This window comes from Bos mutus, chromosome X (assembly GCF_027580195.1).
Source record: "Bos mutus isolate GX-2022 chromosome X, NWIPB_WYAK_1.1, whole genome shotgun sequence".
NCBI classification, from domain to species: domain Eukaryota; kingdom Metazoa; phylum Chordata; class Mammalia; order Artiodactyla; family Bovidae; genus Bos; species Bos mutus.
Window position 1 is genome coordinate 129062207 of NC_091646.1, and position 19125 is coordinate 129081331.

The 19125-nt window shown below is 44.3% G+C and overlaps 1 protein-coding gene across 2 annotated transcripts in view; it reads right to left on the reverse strand.

Annotated features, from left to right (window-relative positions):
- ANOS1 (anosmin 1) overlaps window positions 1-19125 on the reverse strand; it is a 211627-nt gene that overhangs the window by 63567 nt on the left and 128935 nt on the right. For both annotated transcript variants that reach the window (XR_011463178.1, XM_070365572.1), the window contains exon 4: window positions 7247-7469. Coding sequence is in view for 1 of the 2 variants with exons in the window: in XM_070365572.1 (XP_070221673.1) it covers window positions 7247-7469 (223 nt within the window). In the remaining variant the exon portion in view is untranslated. The remainder of the gene's footprint in view (window positions 1-7246; window positions 7470-19125) is intronic.

Sequence of the window (19125 nt, forward strand, 5' to 3'; positions counted from 1 at the left end):
CCAACTGAGCTATCAGGGGAGCCATGGGCATCAAGAGAGGGCAGTAAATTAAGAAAGAACACCTCTAGACAGAGGACAGTTTGACAAAGCTGTTAAGTAAACGAGAACTAAACTAGGGGGGAATCAAAGGAGAACCCCAACAAACGAGAGCTTGTGAGTCACCCGCAGAAGGTCAGCTTGTGAACATCCCACAGCCTCACAAAGGCGCATGTTTCAGAGACAGGGCCTGGTTCACCCAGCGTAACACTGTCAAGTCTTCGAGACTTGTAACAGCCTTACTTGAAGGGTGAAGGAAAACCTCACTGCTGTTTTTTCCTTCGTGTCAAACCCCAATACCAGCCTGCAGAGGTAACGTGAGGCGTCAGCCAAGGACAGTTCTCACAGCACTACCCCAAGTTACATGCCCCAGGGTAACGGGTCACTCCGTGGACCATCTTTTCAAAACATACCGTGTTTCTAAAAAGTCAAGTTTCCGGCGTATGAAGCCTCTGAAGTTATGAGGTCAGCCCGCATCTCCTATACACATGGACTGCACAGAAAGGATATATGTGTTTCCATGAATTTTTATAATTTTTCCTTAGCCCCATAAGAGAGAAAGAGGAAAAAAATTAGGGCAGTGGTTGGCCCATATCAGTTAATGGCAAAAGTTTCGAAAGTGAGTGGTCCACTTAAACAGCAGTGTGCGTGAGTGACCACCTCGATGAGTTCACTGCTGGGCCGGGCAGAGGCTGTGTGCTTTGCTTCTGAACGTCAGTGCAATCCTAGTAACTCCTAGTTCAGTTCAGTTCAGTCACTCAGTCGTGTCCGACTCTTTCCGACCCCATGAACTGCAGCACACCAGGCCTCCCTGTCCATCACCAACTCCCGGAGTTCTAACCGATGGTCAATATTCACCGAGCGAACAGGGATCCATACTTGTAGACTGAGCTGACCCTTTAGAACTCAACCTGGGGAAGACATTAAGAAAATGCTTTGTGGGCTTTGCCTGGAGGCTCAATGGTGAAGAATCTTCCTGGCAGTCTAGGAGGCATGGATTCGATCCCTGGTCCTGGAAGATTCCCACGTGCCAGGGAGCAACTGAGCCCATGCACCACAGCAAGAGAAACCACTGGAATTAAGAGAGTAGCCCCCACTGCAGCAACTAGAGAAAGCCTGGCAAAGAGACAAAGACCCAGTACCGTCAAAAAAATAAATTTATAAACAAAGAAAAATGCTTTTTGGGATTCCCTATGAGACTGACACTTCAGTAAGTTAACAATGAACAAACGGAAATTGAAGACCTTACAGGTCTGTCCAGGAGTGTCTGTTTCTTCACATATGTGTGTGTGTGTGTGCTAGTTGCTCAGTTGTGTCCTACTCTTTGTGACCCTGTGGACTGTAGCCCGCCAGGCTCCTCTGTCCATGGGATTCTCCAGGCAAGGATACTGGAGTTGGTTGCCATGCCCTTCTCCAGGGGATCTTCCCAACTCAGGGATTGAACCTGGGTCCCCCGCACTGCAGGTAGATTCTTTACTGTCTATGCCATCAGGGAAGCCCTTCACAAGGCATATGCTTCATGTCTCATTTAAATACTGAAAGTAGAAAGTGTTAGTCGTTCAGTCACGTCCGACTCTGTGACCCCATGGACTCTACCCCTCCAGGCTCCTCTGTCCATGGGATTGTCCTGGCAAGAATACTGGAGTGGGCAGCCATTCCTACAACTCCAGAAATTAGCTAAAAATTACCTTCAGAGAAAAAAAGCTCCATGTTCTTTATTAGCCTAAAACGACTGGTTAATTAGTGATGGTATTAGATTTAACCTAAGTGATCCCGATATATCTTTTAACCAACCTATAATATAATAATACAGGGGCGCCCAAAGACAGCTTGAAGTTGAGGGCCCTCTTATAGTAGCTGGACAGTCACAATAGAGATGACAGGACAGCTGGGCAGGTGGGATTAGGCCCTGGAGGTGTGTATGATGTCAACCACCAGATCGCCCCAGAGAGGCCCGCAACCTCAGCCTCGGCACTGCGGGGCTAACAGTGGGACTGGTCGAGCTCAACCCGTGATGGAGCGTGTTCTTCTTGAGGAAAAAGTGTGTACTTCAGAACCACTGTTCTGTATCCCACATATTTGTGCTAATATACAACACTTGAGCTTTCCTGATAGCTCAGTTGGTAAAGAATCCGCCTGCAATGCAGGAGACCCCGGTTCAATTCCTGGGTCGGGAAGATCCACTGGAGAACAGATAGGCTACCCACTCTAGTATTCTTGGGCTTCCCTGGTGGCTCAGCTGGTAAAGAATCCGCCTGCAATGCGGGAGACCTGGGTTCCATCCCTGGGTTGGGAAGATCCACTGGAGAAGGGAACGGCTACCCACTGCAGTATTCTGGCCTGGAGAATTCCATTGACTGTATAGCCCATGGGGGTCGCAAAGAGTCAGACACAACTGAGCGACTTTCACTTTCATACAATACTTGTCTTTTTCTGACCTACTTCACTCTGTGTAACAAGAGTTATACATCACTACACATCACTACATCACTACAAGTGAAACAATTTTGTTCCTCTTTGTGTCTGAGCAATATTTCATTGTATATAGGCATCACGGGCTTCCCAGGCGGCTCAGTGGTAAAGAATCTGCCCATCAACGCAGGAGACATGGATTTGATCCCTGGGTTGGGAACATCCCCTCGAAAAGGGAATGGCAACCCACTCTGGTATTCTTGCCTGGAGAATCCCATGGATGGAGGAGCCTGGCAGGCAGCAGTCTATGGGGTCACAAAAGAGCTGGACACGATTTAGTGACTAAAACAACAGCAACATCCGTGGGCCATGTCTTTATCCCTTCATCTATTGACGGACATTCAGGTCGCTTCCGTGTCCCGGTTATTGTAAACAGTGCTGCAGTGAATACTGGGGTGCGTGTGTCATTTCGAATTATATGGTTTTCTCAAGGTATATGCCCAGTAGTGGGACTGCTGGATCATATCAATGCATGTATGCAGAGTCTAGAAAAAATGGTACACAGGAACCTGTTTGCAAGGCAGGAAGAGAGATTCAGACATAGAGAAAGAACTTGTGGACATCACGTGGGAAGGGGAGCGTGGGGCGACCAGAGAGAGTACCACTGACATATACACATGATATATACACGGACATATATACACGACCGTGTGTAACACAGATAGTTAGTGGGAAGCTGGTGTACAGCGCAGGGAACTCAGCTCGGTGCTCTGTGACAACCTGGAGGGGTGGGAAGTTTAAGAAGGAGGACATATGTGTACAGATATATGCTTCAGAGAGAAGGGAAAATCTCTCTATGTGTACTTAGATGATTTTTTCCCCCAAATAATCCTCTATTATCCTTATGCTCATTATGCCAAAATCACTTGCAAGTCAACAGAGCCTGTTTCTGGTCTTGATGGTTGGCTCTCTGTGAATGCCCTCTCTCCACAAACATCCACGTCCAGAGTTACTGGTAGCAGAGAGGGACTTCAGCCCTGGGAAAAACGCGTCGTGTGAAGGTTCCAGTGCAAGCGTCCTGGGACTTCCTGGTGGTTCCATTGCTGGGGAGTCCGCTTTGCAGTCAGCGCAGGGGGTTGCAGCTTCAGTTCCTGGTCGGGGAACTAAGATCCCCATCCAGTGGATGAACTAAGAAGCCCGTATGTTCTACAAGTACTGAGCCCGGGTGCCTCAACGAGAGAGACCCGGGTCCCACAAACTATACAGAGCCCCCACAAGCTCTGGAGACCACACGCCACAGCAAGGGAGAACCCACATACTGCAATAAGGAGCCTGTGCGCTGCAACTAAAGATCCTGCATGCTGTTAACTAAGACAGGACACACCCATAAATAAAAAAATATAAAAAAAATAATAAATCGCGGGTATCTTTTAATTGTTAATCATTTATGCTGGCCCTCTCTGGAATATTCCCCTTATTCTCGGTGAACCAGGCATACTTGAAATTCACAGCGACTCTTCACTGCTTTCACACAAAAAGCATAATTTATAGCGCCTCTTTTAACCACCTTACTTTTAAAACAAAAAGGTTTTGCAAATGGGTTTTCAACAATCCTCCTAATAGCATCCTATTTTTATGGTAAATGCAAATAGTTAAATAGCAAATGATCTCTGATAACAGAAAAGGTTTCCTAAGAGTAGAGTGTTAAAAACTTAAGTGGTGAGAGATTTTGGCAGAACTCATTCTTTGTGGTTTATAATAAAAAGCGTGGAAATAATAAAACTCAGATCCATTAAAGAAATGTCAGTCTGTTAAGAAAGAGAAAACAGCAATTATTTTGAATTGAGATAGTAACTATGCCAGGTTTCCAAGGATCTTAGGGTGAGAAAAATGGAAAATGAGATGGATTATACAGACTTTAGATAAGAATGTTTCCAACAGGAAGCTGGAGGAATGCGGTGCAGCTATGTGGCTTCTGGGACACCCGAGTTGTTATAAGTCTAACAGTGGACTTCTGACAATGTAAGTAAGGACTCGGGAAAATGCTCAGCAAGCACTGAATTCAAAACCAGCAGTGCAACAGTATCAACTTGATGTGTGACAGTCAAAGTGACAAAGCAAGAGAGATTTCTCTTTCTGCTTGTAATGCATAATGCCAAGTAATTCTGTTTTTCTCTTCAAATCACACTCCAAAAAGTAACCAAATGCTACGTCTCTCAGAGTATACTTTGACGGCGTCCAAAACTTGTGCATAACACAATACCATCGGTTTGGCATGAAAGAAGTTGGTTACGTTTGCACAGTCAAGTAACAGCATACAGGAGTCAAGTGCCCTAGAAACTGCCTGTGAAGGCAAAGTGTTACATCAGCTAAATTGTTTGACAAGCCTCATCCCGGTCTTTTGGAAGAGGGCAATCTTAGCATCTAGGATCTCAAGTGAAAGTGAAAGTCGCTCAGTCATGTCTGACTCTTTGTGACCCCATGGACTATGCAGTCCTTGGAACTCTCCAGGCCAGAATACCAGATTGGGTTGCCTTTCCCTTTTCCCAATCTTCCCGACCCTGGGATCGAGCCCAGGTCTCCAGCATTGCAGGCGGATTCTTTACCAGCTGAGCCACCAGGAAAGCCCAGGATCTCAAGATATTATCAAAAATACTAAAAGTCCCTGCAAACACCCTTTTTTTTTTTTTCTAACTTTAAATTTTTTATTTTGTATTGGGGTATATAGGCCAATTAACACTGTTGTCATGGTTTCAGGCAGACAGCAAAGGGACTCAGCCATACGTACACATGCATCTTTTCTCCCCCAAACTCCCCTCCCATCCAGGCTGCCACATGACATTGAGCACAGTTCCCTGTGCTGTCCAGCAGGTCCTTGCTGGTTCTCCATGTTAAACACAGCAGTGTTTCCATGTCCATCCCAGACTCCCTAACTATCCCTTCCCCCATCCTTCGCCCTGGTGACCATAAGGTTATTACAGAGCATTGAGCAGAGGTCCCTGTGCTGTCCAGCAGGTCCATGTGGGTTCTGCATGTTAAACACAGCAGTGTGTCCATGTCCATCCCAAACTCCCTGACTATCCCTTCTCCCATCCTTCCCCCTGGTGACCATAAGGTTATTACAGGATATTGAGCAGAGTTCCCTGTGCTGAACAGCAGGTCCCTGTGGGTTCTCCATGTTAAACACAGCCGTGTGTCCATCCCAAACTCCCTGACTATCCCTTCCCCCATCCTTCCTCCCTCGCAACCATAAGTTCCTCCTCTAAGTCTGTGAGTCTGTTTCTGTTCAGTAAGTTCATCTGTCTCATTTTTAGATTCCATATGTAAGGAATGTCATAGGACATTGTCCTTCTATGTCTGACTTACTTCCGTCAGTATGGCACTGTCTAGCAAACACACCTCTCTTCTTGGATAACGCAAACAGAAAACCACAATACTCACGCGTGCATTATGGCTTTTTCAAGGGTGCCACCCCTAGCCTATTTTCCAAAGATCTAAACACATTTACTCCTAGGAAGCCAGTAGAGCCTCGGTGGTTTACTCACTTTCGAGAAAAACACACCATAAAGTCCCTGAATTGATGATGGCCTTCCTACATGGTCAATTTCGGCAGGATTCATACAACATAGCCATGACTTTTTAAAGACTTTTTATTTTATGTGGACCATTTTGAAAATAATCATTGAATTTGTTACACCATTGCTTCTGCTTTCTGTTTTGGCTTTTTTCACCACGAGTGGAATGTTAGCTCCTAGACCAGGGATCAAACCATACGCCCTCCATTGGAAGATGAAGTCTTGACTATTGGACTGCCAGGGAAGTCCTGATAATAACTTTAAGTGGAGTATAATGATTTTTATTATATATGTATTTACATATTTTATTATATATATTTATATATAAATTTTTATTATTTATTTTATTATGTATTTCATTATTTTATTATATTTATAAATACATAAATATTCATTATATTTATGTTTATTATTATATTTTAATATGTATTCATTCTATTAAAATATATTTTATTATATGTACTATATATTAAAATATATTTTATTATATGTATATTTTATAATATGTTTATTATATTTAATATATAGTCATTCTATTAAAATATATTTATTATATTAAATATAATATACTTTATTATATTTATATTTTATGAATTGTGTCTGACTCTTTACGACCTCATGGCCTATAGCCTACCAGGCTCCTCTGTCCATGGGATTCTCCAGGCAATAGTCCTGGAGTGGATTGCCATTTCCTTCTCCAGGGATCTTCCCAACCCAGGGCTCAAACCCAGGTCTCCTGCAGTGTAGACAGATGCTTTACGGTCTGAGCCACCAGGGAAGCCAAGGGTGAAGGAAGAGTATTATATTTTAATATATATTTATAATATTAAAATATACTTTATTATATTAAATATAACATATTGTACTATGGTATATTTGATTATATTAAAACAATATATTTTATTATTTTTATTCTATTCTATTCTATTATTATTACACTCAATGGTGTTATATTGAGTCACGAGGCTGTCCGCAGGAAACCAATATTGTAAATCAACCGTACTTCAGTAAATACATGGATAAGTGTTCACATGGACGATTCACTGCACCACAATGTGAGTTCACAAATTTTCAGATGTTTGTGTGACGCAGGTTATTTTTTCCTGCAGCTCCGTGTTTCCTGGCCATCGTCACGTCTTTGATGGACACCCTCTCCCACGCCACACACACGAGCAGCTGTGAGGCTGCAGGCCCCTTCACCCCGGCTCTGCCCTGCTCCTCACCTTTGTACAGAGTCTTGGGCACCTGGCAGGTATGCCCGCAGCCATTGGAACAGCACTTCTTAACCCCAGAGCACTCGTCGTCCGTGTCGCAGCTTTCCACGCAGGCGGCGGCGAACCCGCTGGCCTTCTCTGGGGAGGGGCAGTCTCCCTGCTTCACTGACAGGATGTACTTGAGGAACTCACAGCTGGTCACGCACTCGTAATTCTTCTTGGGGAACAGAGACTGCGAGAGAACAGAAATCCTTAAATTAAAGACTCATGGGGTCTGATGTCCACGACTTCAGAGAGTCAGGTCAAAATTCTGAAGCAACTTCAATGTCCTTCAACAGAGGGATAGATAAAGTGGATGTGGTACATATATGCAATGGAATATTACACTGCCATTGAAAAGAATGAAGTCGTGTCATCTGCACCAACGTGGATGGACCTAGAGATTGTCATACTGGGTGAAGTGAGTCAGGCAGAGATGCAGAATCATTGTATGACACCCCTATGTGAAGAATCTAAAAAGAAATGATACAAATGAACTTATGTACAAAACAGAAGTAGATGCAGAGACTTAGCCGTGAACTTACGGTTGCTGGGTTGGGGGAAGGATGGGGAGAAGGGATAGTTAGGGAGTTTGGGATGGACATGAACACACTGTTGTATTGAACACTATTGAACACAGAGAACCCACAAGGACCTGCTGGACAGCACAGGGATCTCTGCTCAATACTCTCTAATAACCTTATGGTTCCCAGGGGGAAGGATGGGGGAAGGGATAGTCAGGGAGTTTAGGATGGACATGGACACACTGCTGTATTTAAAATGAATAAGTAACAAAGACTTATTGTACAGCACAGGGAACTCTGCTGTTATGTGTCAGCCTGGATGGGAAGGGCACTTGAAGTAGGATGGATACATGCATATGCTTGACTGAGTCCCTTTGCTGTCCAACTTGAAGCTATCACAACACTGTTAATCGACTATACCACAATAGAAAGAAAAAGATTAATAAAAAATAAAAAGAAACTATAGTTACTCCTTTTATAAAAGTGATGATCATCCCATAAAGTATCTTTTATGTAAACTCCTATTTTCATATACAGAATATATTTTAGAATTTAAAAAGCTATCTCAAGTCCTTTCTGGAAAGAGTGGAATGTAAACAAATTTCATCATCAATACTGTCAAAATGGAAAAAGAGGAGGGATGTGCGTATTTGTATCTGCATGTGCGTAGGGAAGGAAAGAAGAATCTTGCTCCATCAGATTTTTCCTTGAATTGTTTACAAAATAAATGTACTTGCTTTCTTTCCCTCTCAGTCATGTCTGACTCTTTGCAACCCCATGGACTGCAGCCCACCAGGCTCCTCTGTCATGGAATTCTCCAGGTCAGAATACTGGAGTGGGTTGCCATTCCCTTCTCCACGGGATCTTCCCGACCCAGGGATCGAACCCAGGTCTGCTGCACTGCAGGCAGATTCTTTACTGTGTGAGCCACCAGGGAAGCCTCAAAGAAATGATATGTTGATTTTCTAAAGAAGTATGAGCCATGAACTGTAACTTTATATTAGACGCAACAGATACACATCAATGACACACACACATCCACAGATTATGGTTAATACATTCTGAGTCCCGACCCTGTAAATTTAAAGTACAAATTTAATGTACATGCCATCAGCCCTCTGACAAATACCAGGGGGAAATTTCACACTCTTTAATACAAAAAGTGGAACACTGGAGGTACTAGGTGGAAAAAGTTCAGTCCCCAAGGTTTGAATTCAAATTGTAGACGTCAATACAATTGATTGTTAATAATTACATTTAGAGTCGGACACGACTGTTAGCGACTGAACAGCAACAACAGTCATGTATAAAATTTGAAAATAATATGATCTGATTGGATTAAAATCGCATCTCAGCTCAAGAACTATCCAGGTAAGACAGAAAAAAGGCTACATTTTCAATACTGAAGTAGCATAAATCTGTAGATAATTAAAAAAAACTTTGTAAAACATTTAAAGCATTATCAGTTCTTAAGGCTTTTCTCTCTTAGTTTCACAGCTCACTGTTCTCTTACTTTCGAGATCTGTTTTACTTCACTGGCTTTTGGAAAAGTTCTAAATTCCAGTCCAAATCTAAGGAACTGAGGAAGCGTGCTAAAGGATGGGGAACAATTGTGGAGTGTTGGTCAACTTTCCTCTTTCAGCAAAGTGTATACATTACATGGGTTGAAAGAAAGCCCTAAAGTTACCCAAATCGCTGGCCCGTGCAGCACAGGCTGAGCTTTGCAAGCAGAAATGATTTTATTCAAGCTGGTAAGTGTTTACTGCTGGCTAAGTTAGCAATCACAGGGACTTAAGTGTGTATTATGGTGTAATCAAATCAGCTGAGTGCAAACTTGTTCACATATGAAAACGAGGTGTAACTTGGAATCAGAAAACAAAGAAAGAGCTCTCTGTCCATGTGACTCTAATCACCCATGTGCCGACCACCATGCCCTTGAACCGAGACAGAAAAACAGAGGTGTTGTCTCCTCCTGTTGCTAGTTTACTCGCCGAGCTAACAGGTCAAAGTCAAAAACAAACACAGGGGCAGAGACAGACCTGGAACGTTGGTTCCCACCGAGAGCGAAAGCAGAATGACCATGAAGTGAAAGTGTTAGGCGCTCAATCCCTACCGACTCTTCGCGACTCCATGGACTGCAGCCCACCAGGCTCCTCTGTCCATGGGGATTCTCCAGGCAAGAACACTAGAGTGGGTTGTCATTTCCTTCCCCGTGGACTGTAGCCCACCAGGCTCCTCTGTCCATGGGGATTCTCCAGGCAAGAACACTAGAGTGGGTTGTCATTTCCTTCCCGTGGACTGCAGCCCACCAGGCTCCTCTGTCCATGGGGATTCTCCAGGCAAGAACACTAGAGTGGGTTGTCATTTCCTTCCCCGTGGACTGCAGCCCACCAGGCTCCTCTGTCCATGGGGATTCTCCAAGCTAGAATCCTGAAGTGGGTTGCTACGCCCTCCTCCAGGGGATCTTCCCGACCCAGGGATCGAACCTGCATCTCTTACATCTTCTGCATCGGCAGGCAGGTTCTTTACCATCTGAGCCACTACGGAAGCCCTAATACAAGGGGATGACAGGACTATTTGCTAATTAGTGAGTTAAGTCTCTACAGTTACTATGTGAACTATTGTTCCATCAATTGCTTCAGAGTGTAGTCACCATGAGAAACCCTTAACAACATTCTTTTTAAAACAAAAAAATTATATGAAAACAACGTTTTGAGTGTGTCATCTAAATTCAAGTTTATGGTCTTCTCAGTCTTTTTATTTCATTCTCTTTGATTCATCTGAGTGTATCAGTCACTCAGGCATGTCTGACTCTTTAAAACCCCGTGGACTGTAGGCTCCTCTGTCCATGGGATTATCCAGGCAGGAATACAAGAGTGGGTTGTCATTCCCTTCTCCAAATGACCATGATTTGTACAATAATTTGGATCTTCCAGTGGATGTGAGGGCTGTTCCATACAATTAAATACATCTCCTTTTCGTGAGGGTTTCACAAACGTGATTTTGTGGGAGGGTGATTGTTTTGAGGTGCATGGAAAGAAGTTGGGAAAGTTCCTGTCTGCACTGGAGTTTTCTAGACTGGTCCCTGAGCTTGTCATGTTGCAGATGAGATGATGAGAATTACAAGAGACTGTGCATACAGACAAACGGGCAATGCCGTGCAGAGTGGGTCACACCAGATACTCAACAAGACTGGACCCACGGACGTCTCTTTTGTTTCCCCACTGCTACAGATTTCCTGTGTAACATTTCCAGATTCTTCTGTTATTCTGACCAAAATGCTACAGAGGCCAGACAAGAGTAGCTTCCCCAGTGATATGACCACCCACAAGTCTCCAACGTGCCCCCCTAGGAGGCCCAGCCCTGAGACCTCTAAGGAGGGAACTGGGCCCCCTTGGAACTTCTAAGAAACCATCTGTAGTCTTTAAACTTACGTGAAGACAGTCTCACACATCCGTGGATTTAGTAACCTAAACGAGGCGTTCTACTTAACGGTTCCACTGTTTACACGCACTGAAGGCAAATTTTGACGTTCTCTGTCAGTTATCTTGGATAACCCTCCTGGATTTGGTTGAAAAATATTATTGGTCTGAACGCAAAGGAGAGAACATTTGGCGTCTGTGCAAGAGGTCTCTTCCCACGTCTTTCATCATCACTACGTAAGAACTGATGAGTTCAGTGGAATAAGGACAAAAATGCTTACGGTGACAGAAAATGATGTCGGAGTAAGAAAACATGTCAGTGTTAGTCGCTCAGTCGTGCCCAACTCTTTGCGACCCAGTAGACTGTAGCCAGGCTCCTCTGTCCATGGAATCCTCCAGGCAAGAATACTGCAGTGGGTTGCCATTCCCTTCTCCAGGGGATCTTCCGCACAACGAGAGCAAACCCAGGTCTCCTGCATGGCAGCCAGATTCTTTACCAGCTGAGCCACCAGGGAAGTCCAATGCATTCAAAGAAAGGCTCAGAAAAGCAGTGCACTCGGGGGAAACGCCATGGGATGCACTGGATTAAGGGGAAAATACTTCTACTTTAATCAATACTCTTTAGAATATTAATCGACTCTTATAAATCTCTCCTACAACCCCATCTCTTAGCTCAGAACTAAAGTTGTTTTCAGTACCCAACCTGCACAACAAGCTAAGATCAACTTTCTTGTGGCCAATGGTGAAACGAAAATGAAACCCTAACAACGGCAGCTGATGGTTCTTGGGTGCTTTTTAAAAACACACCGTTATCTTCATTTTGGTGTACAATGCAAGATGGTGGTCGTGGTGGGGTAGTCGCTAAGTCGTGTCCGACTCTTTGCGACCCCATGGGCTGTAGCCCGCCAGGCTCCTCTGCCCTTGGAATTACTCCAGGCAAGAATACTGGAGTGGGTCGCCATTACCGTACATTAAAATAATTAGTGTGGAAATCATGGGACGATGAACACAAACACATCAAATTCAGTAAAATAAGCCAATGGGCAAGAAATCACCTAAATAGGAGGTCTCAGTTTCTCCCTGACTCCCCTGTAGCTCAAATGGTAAAGACTGCTGTCGATGTAGGAGACCAGGGTTCGATCCCTGGTTTGGGAAGTTCCTCTGGAGAAGGAAACGGCAGCACACTCCAGTATTCTTGCCTGGAGAATCCCATGGACGGAGGAGCCAGGCGGGCTATAGTCCATGCGGTCTCAAAGAGTTGGACACGACAGAGAGACTAACACACACCTGCACACACTTTCTCCCTAGAAAACTCTGCATTTGGTATTTGGCCAAGTTCACCAAAATTGCACATGAGCCAGGTCTTAAGTACACAGCCTTTGCAGAGAGCAAGGGGCCAAGGGGTTCTCTCCTTGCTCCAGCCAACACACACACACACACACACAAACACACACACAGGTGGCTTCAGCGTGGGCCCCCTGAAATGAGTTCTCCACCGTCACCACCGCCATCTCCCCACGTCCTCACCAATGATGAGCTGACGGACCTTCCATGGCGGGTCAACCTCTGACAACTGCTGAGGGTCTCCCAGACCCTCACCCCCACTTCTATGCCTCCCCAGACCCCACAAGCAGGATTATTTTCACTTGGCGGATGAGACCCTCAGGTAGGCTGCAATTTACCCCAAATTGCACACAAGGAAGCGTGGGGGGCAGCCAAGTTTTATCTCAGGGGTGCTCCGTATCTCAGGGTAAAATTAAAAGATGACTAAGGCAGGGGCTCTAAACGTGCTTCCCTGCTAGGATTATCTGGGGGTTTCCAACACTCAGGAAATACCAAAGACAAGCGCAGAGAGGGAAAATGCACATATACAGGCACACATAAATATGCACATGTCTATATCCACACACACATACCCAGATGCATGTACCTCATACATGGGGCTTTCCAGGCGGCATTAATGATAAAGAATCCCCCTTCCAATGCAGGAGACCTGGGTTCCCTCCCTGGATGGGAAGACCTCCTAGAGAGGGAATTCTTGCCTGGGAAATCCCATGGTCGGAGGAGCCTGGCGGGCTACAGTCCATGGGGCCGCAAAAGAGTTGGATACTATTGAACACAGGCACACACACATAAATCATACATATGTAAACCAAAACAGCAGTTATAGTCCAGGAATACTGACAAGAATGAGCAACACTGAGATACAGCTTGCAATATTGAACTTCAACAACAGAAATATAATTTTTCAGGCATGCAGACAGAACAGGCAAGTTGATTACGATGGGGAAAATAACCTTTCTCTTGGGTTAATTTCTCTCTATCAGATGTAATGTGTGAAGCCAGTAGAAAAATATATAATACTAAATATGTATATAATATATATAACTATATAATAATAAAGAATACACAATAGTATATAATACTAAAGAATATAAAATAATACTATATATACTATATAATATCAAATATATATAAATACTAAAGAATATAAAACAATAAATGAGCTCAACTGTTATTTAAATATACATGTGACAGAAATATTCTCAAAGACATAAAGACTCGGAGGATATAACACTCATGAGTCTTTCTTGCAAAACTATGCAGTGGTAAAATCCAGCTGTTCCACAATTAACAGAAATAAAGAGTAGACTGGCTAGCACAGCACCTCTCCAAAAAAAAGCATATAATACATATGTATACGTAGGGCTCCCCAGGTGGTGCTAGTGGCAAATACCCGCCTGCCAATGTAGGAGACCGAAGAGATGTGGATTCGATTCCTGGGTCGGGAAGATCCCCTGGAGGAGGGCCTGGCAACCCACTCCAGTATTCTTACCTGGAGAATTCCATGGACAGAGGAGCCTGGTGGGCTACAGTCCATGGGGTCACAAAGAATTGGACACGACTGAAGTGACTTAGTATGCACATATATATTATGTGAGAAAACGAGTTTGTACAAATCAATTTGGACTTCAGGTATAACAGAAGGCAGAATCTGTCATGAATAATCTCAAAGAAAATGGTGTCTTTTAAAAGACACCCAGACAGGATCAAATTTAGAAAGCCAGAAATACAGAAATTTGCATAAAAGAATTACTAATCATTTTCTTATCCGCATATATGGGAAACTAAAATGGAAACATTGAAGGCATGAGGAGAAGGGGACGACAGAGGATGAGACGGTTGGATGGCATCACCGACTCGACGGACATGAGTTTGAGCAAACTCCGGGAGTTGGTGATGGACAGGGAGGCCTGGCATGCTGCGGTCCATGGGGTCACAAAGACACGACTAAGCGACTGAACTGAACTGAAAATGGAAAAAAGTATGAATGACAGTTTTTTTTTTTTTTTTAAAGAGAACATGATATAATAAAACTAAAAATAAAACAGTATGTCTTTAAAACTTTGGTGGCTTAGAAGGAATGGGGCAAGAAATCTTGAACTTAATTTTAGGACCCCTGTACTCAGGGCTGTGATGGATGGACTGCAGTAGAAAGATCCAGAGCAAAACAGGCAGAAGGGAAGGACCCGTGGAGAGAAGTCCAGAGGAAACGAGGTGGAGAGTCTCCCATTGGGTCACACAGGACGCACTCAGTCCGTCCAGCCATGAGTTCTAATAGCACGTGTGGAATGCCGTCATCCAGAGAAGTTCTGGGGGCAGACCTGAGACCCAAAATTCTTCTGGGAGGCTGGTCACTGAGGTTCCTTCTGCCCAGCATGGACCACAATCCAGACTCCCAGAAGGGAACAGGGGCCAACAGTTTAGGAAGGGCGAGCCCCTCTTATCAGTGAGGGGTGGGTGCGAAGCCCTCCCTCCAATTCTTAAGTTTCCAGAAGCCTGCCAAGGGTCAACCTTTTAAGCAGGAATTTCTAAAGACAGTTTTGCTATGGTTAACGTCTCTGTGCAGGTAATCACAGCTATTTCCAGATGGTAGTTTTTGTTGAGTCGCCCAGTCGTGTCTGACTCTTTGCGACCCCATTGACTGCAGGATGCCAGACTTCCCTGTTTGTCACCAACGCCCACAGTTTGCTCAAACTCATGTGCATGGTGTCAGTGATGCCATCCAACCATCTCATCCTCTGTCGCCCCCTTCTTCTCCTGCCCTCAATCTTTCCCAGCATCAGGGTCTTTTCAAATGAGTTGGCTCTTCCCATCAGGTGGCCAAAGGATTGGAGCTTCAGCATCAGTCCTTCTAATGAGTATTCAGGGTTGATTTCCTTTAGGATGGACTGGTTGGATCTCCTTGCTGTCCAAGGGACTCTCAAGAGTCTTCTCCAAAACCACAGTTCAAAAGAATCAACTCTTAGGCGCTCAGTTTTCTTTATAGTCCAACTCTCACATCCATCCATGACTACTGGAAAAACCACAGCTTTGACTAGAATGGACCTTGCCAGCAAAGTGATGTTTTTGATTTTTAATACATTGTCTAGGTTTGAGAATTTGGAATGAAGGTTAAGTTTTACTCTCTCGTGCAGTTTGTTTTACTAGTGTTTCAATGCTCATATACAATTTCTATGAAAAATAAATACATTAACCTGTTGAGATGAAACAACCCAAACTGCCAGCTGCATCTTTCAAAGAAGGCATCTAATGACTAAGTATTCGTGAAATCGGAAAATGCATTCTCAATTCAAACATTTCTAACCTGGGCTTGGAAATGCAATTATGAGTTGCTTGGAAACTCAGTTATATATCCTAATGGATTAAATGTGATGACCATTAACTTGCTTCCCAGGCAAACTGTAGACCATGGCCGTGAATGCTATCAAGTTAGGAGAAAATCAGAAACACGTATTTTAAGAACGCCACTTTCCTACTACCACTCTGATAAAAGTGTACGATCCTTACACTTTACCGGAGCCATTCAGATAATGGCCCCCAGGTTGCACAGGGCTGTGTTCCCTGAGAGCTCACACACATGAGGTGACCCCAGAAATGACCAAAAGTGCATGCCTGGAGGCGGGCTCGGGTCCACAGGGCCGGGCCAGATGTTGACAGGTGCTTCTGAGTTGAGGAGAAAGAGATCAGAGTTTGAGGAAGCTGGGACTTCCCTGGTGGCACAGTGGATAAAAATCACCGCCTGCCAAAGGTGGGGACACAGGTTCAATTCCCGGTCTGGGAAGATTCCCTCATGCTGCAGAGCAAGTAAGCCCAAGCACCACAACTAATTGAGCCCATGCTCCAGAGCTCCTGAGCTGCAACTCTCAAGCCTGAGTGTTGCAGTTACTGAAGAAATGTGTGCTTAGCGCCCATGCTTGGCAACAAGAGAAGCCACCGCGATGAGAAACGTTGTCCACCAAAACTAGAGAGTAGCTCCTGCCAGCTGCAAGGAGAGCAGTTCAGTTCAGTTCAGTCACGCTTTCCCAGCATCAGGGTCTTTTCAAATGAGTTAGTTCTTCACGTCAGATGGCCAAAGCATTGGAGCCAAAGTTTCAGCTTCAGCATCAGTCCTTCCAATGAACACTCAGGACTGATTTGCTTTAGGATGGACTGGTTGGTTCTCCTGGCAGTCCAAGGGACTCTCAAGAGTCTTCTCCACCATCGAAGTTCAAAAGCATCAATTCTTCAGTGCTCAGCTTTCTTTAAGAGTCCAACTCTCACATTCATACATGACCACTGGAAAAACCATAGCCTTGACTAGACGGACCTTTGTTGCAAGTAGAGCAAAGCCTGTGCAAATCAACGAACGCTCAGCCTAGCCAAAATGAAAGTTTGAGGGAGCTAAAATGCGTAGGTCCTGTGAGCAAAAAAATCAGGAAGGATGGAACTGGACAAAGAAACCCAGAGAGGTGCGAGGGACCCCCCGGGGTTGGGCTGAATACTGCTTTTCGAACGTACATGTGGTGAAAGCTCTCAAGAACGGCAGAAAGCACCAGAAGAGAAAACACCAGGCAAAGCACGCCTGGACTTCCAAGGAGCCTAGCACCTCCCATTCCAGCCATCAGAGCAGAGAGGATACAGAATACATAGGGCACTGGACAGAGTCCTAAGAGATACTGCTCAGTGGCTCATTCATGTCTGGCTCTCCGCAACCTCATGGCCTGTAGCCTGCCGGGCTCCCCTGTCCATGGGATTGTCCAGGCATGCATACTGGACTTCAGTGCCATTTCATTCTCTAATCACCTTAGTAACGGGGACACATGAGCCCCGGACTCAAGGCTGCTCTGACTCTGCGCTAAGAAAGTTTAAAAGCAAGTCTCTGCAGAAGAAACTGATGTCAAGTAACTATCTCCATGCCAGAAGAGTCTAATGCTTTTTACAGAAATACAGCAGAATTGAGAACACGAAAAAGTGACATCTAGTCAAAAATCAGCTGGCGTGCAAAGAAGCAGGAAATTATGGCATGCAACCAAAAGGGAAATAGAGAGTCTAAAGGTGATGTCCTTGGCAGAAAAAGACATGTGACAGGATATTATAAATATGCTCTGCATACCTTAGGAATATACAAGAAAACATGGACACAGAGAAAAGAGAAACAGAAGATGCAAGAAAGACCTGCATGTGAGACTTGCAGAAGCAAAGATGAAAACACAAAAACTATACCAGATAGGATTTTAAAAGTGTCAGACATTGTAGAAGAAAAGATTCCTTGATGGGAACTTGAAGTCACAATGATGAAAATGATCAAAATGAAGCAGAGAGTGGGGGTAGGTGCGGAAATGAGCACCACCACCAACAAAAACAAGATCAGAGAGTCTCTGATGAGAAGACCATGTAAGTCTATCATATATATAATCAGGTCGCCAGAAGACAGGACATGGAGGATGTTAAAAAAAAAAAAAATTTGATGAAAATTATAAGCCTACAATTAGAAGAATCTTGCTCACCCCAAAAAGAAGACATATAAAGGCTACCCCATCAAGGTATACCATAACCATATTACGATCAGACACAGAAAAAAAAAAAACTGAAAAGAGGGCTTCCTTGGTGGTCCAGTGGTTAAGAATCTGTCTTGCAACGCAGGGGACGCAGGTTCAATCCCTGGTCGGGGACCTAAGATCCCACGTGCCTTGAGACAATTAAGCCTGTGTAGAGCTAGACAGGTCGCATGCCTCAACTACCTAGCCAGTGCTCCGAAATGAAGACCCAGCACAGGCAGAAAAAAAAAAAAGGAAAACTGAAAGAACAAATATATCACCTCAAGTTTAAAAAAAAAAGCAGGCAGAGAAATAAGAAGATACTTTATATACAGCTTAAAAAAAAGCAAGTCAGAAAATTTTAAGAAAATATTCAAGACAAGAGTAAATGAAGAGCTATTTTTAAATCACTAAATTAAAAAAATTATTAATATTTCACTTGAATTCTATACCCCATTCAAATACCTTTCATTTGGGGGCAGAAATAAGACAACAATTGTAACTCTGCATTTTAAATGATGCAAAGAGTGAGTGTTCCCCCTGCCACTTTAAAACACCTTTATGAGTCATTGCATACTTTCTTTCTAAGGAACAACAGAGAGGATGAAAAGACTTCATCGAGTTGGCAGGCGACACAAACTGAGCGCTTACACGGAACCCCAGGATCTGTGAGCAGCATCCACACGCATGCTTGCTAAGTCCTTGACCAGCATCACTGGGACACACAGACCCTGATGCCTACGGCCCACACCTGCTGGGTCAGAATCTGCACTTTAGAAAAAAAGAAAACTCCAGATGACGTGTGTGCAGCAGGACCAAGTCTGGTCCCTGGAAGCTGTACAGAGAAGCCGTCTCTCTCCTATCTCTGCACCTGAAACGTGATTCAAAAACCTCACCTCTGACTCCGGAAATCTGGGCTTTTCCCCAGCGCATCTCCCACTGCACACTCCTGTTCATCTCCCCTTGAGTGTATTCAAGCCTTTCCAAGGTGAGAACACACAAGAATCGCTTCCCCAGAATGAAAGCCCCTGACCACAGCCCCT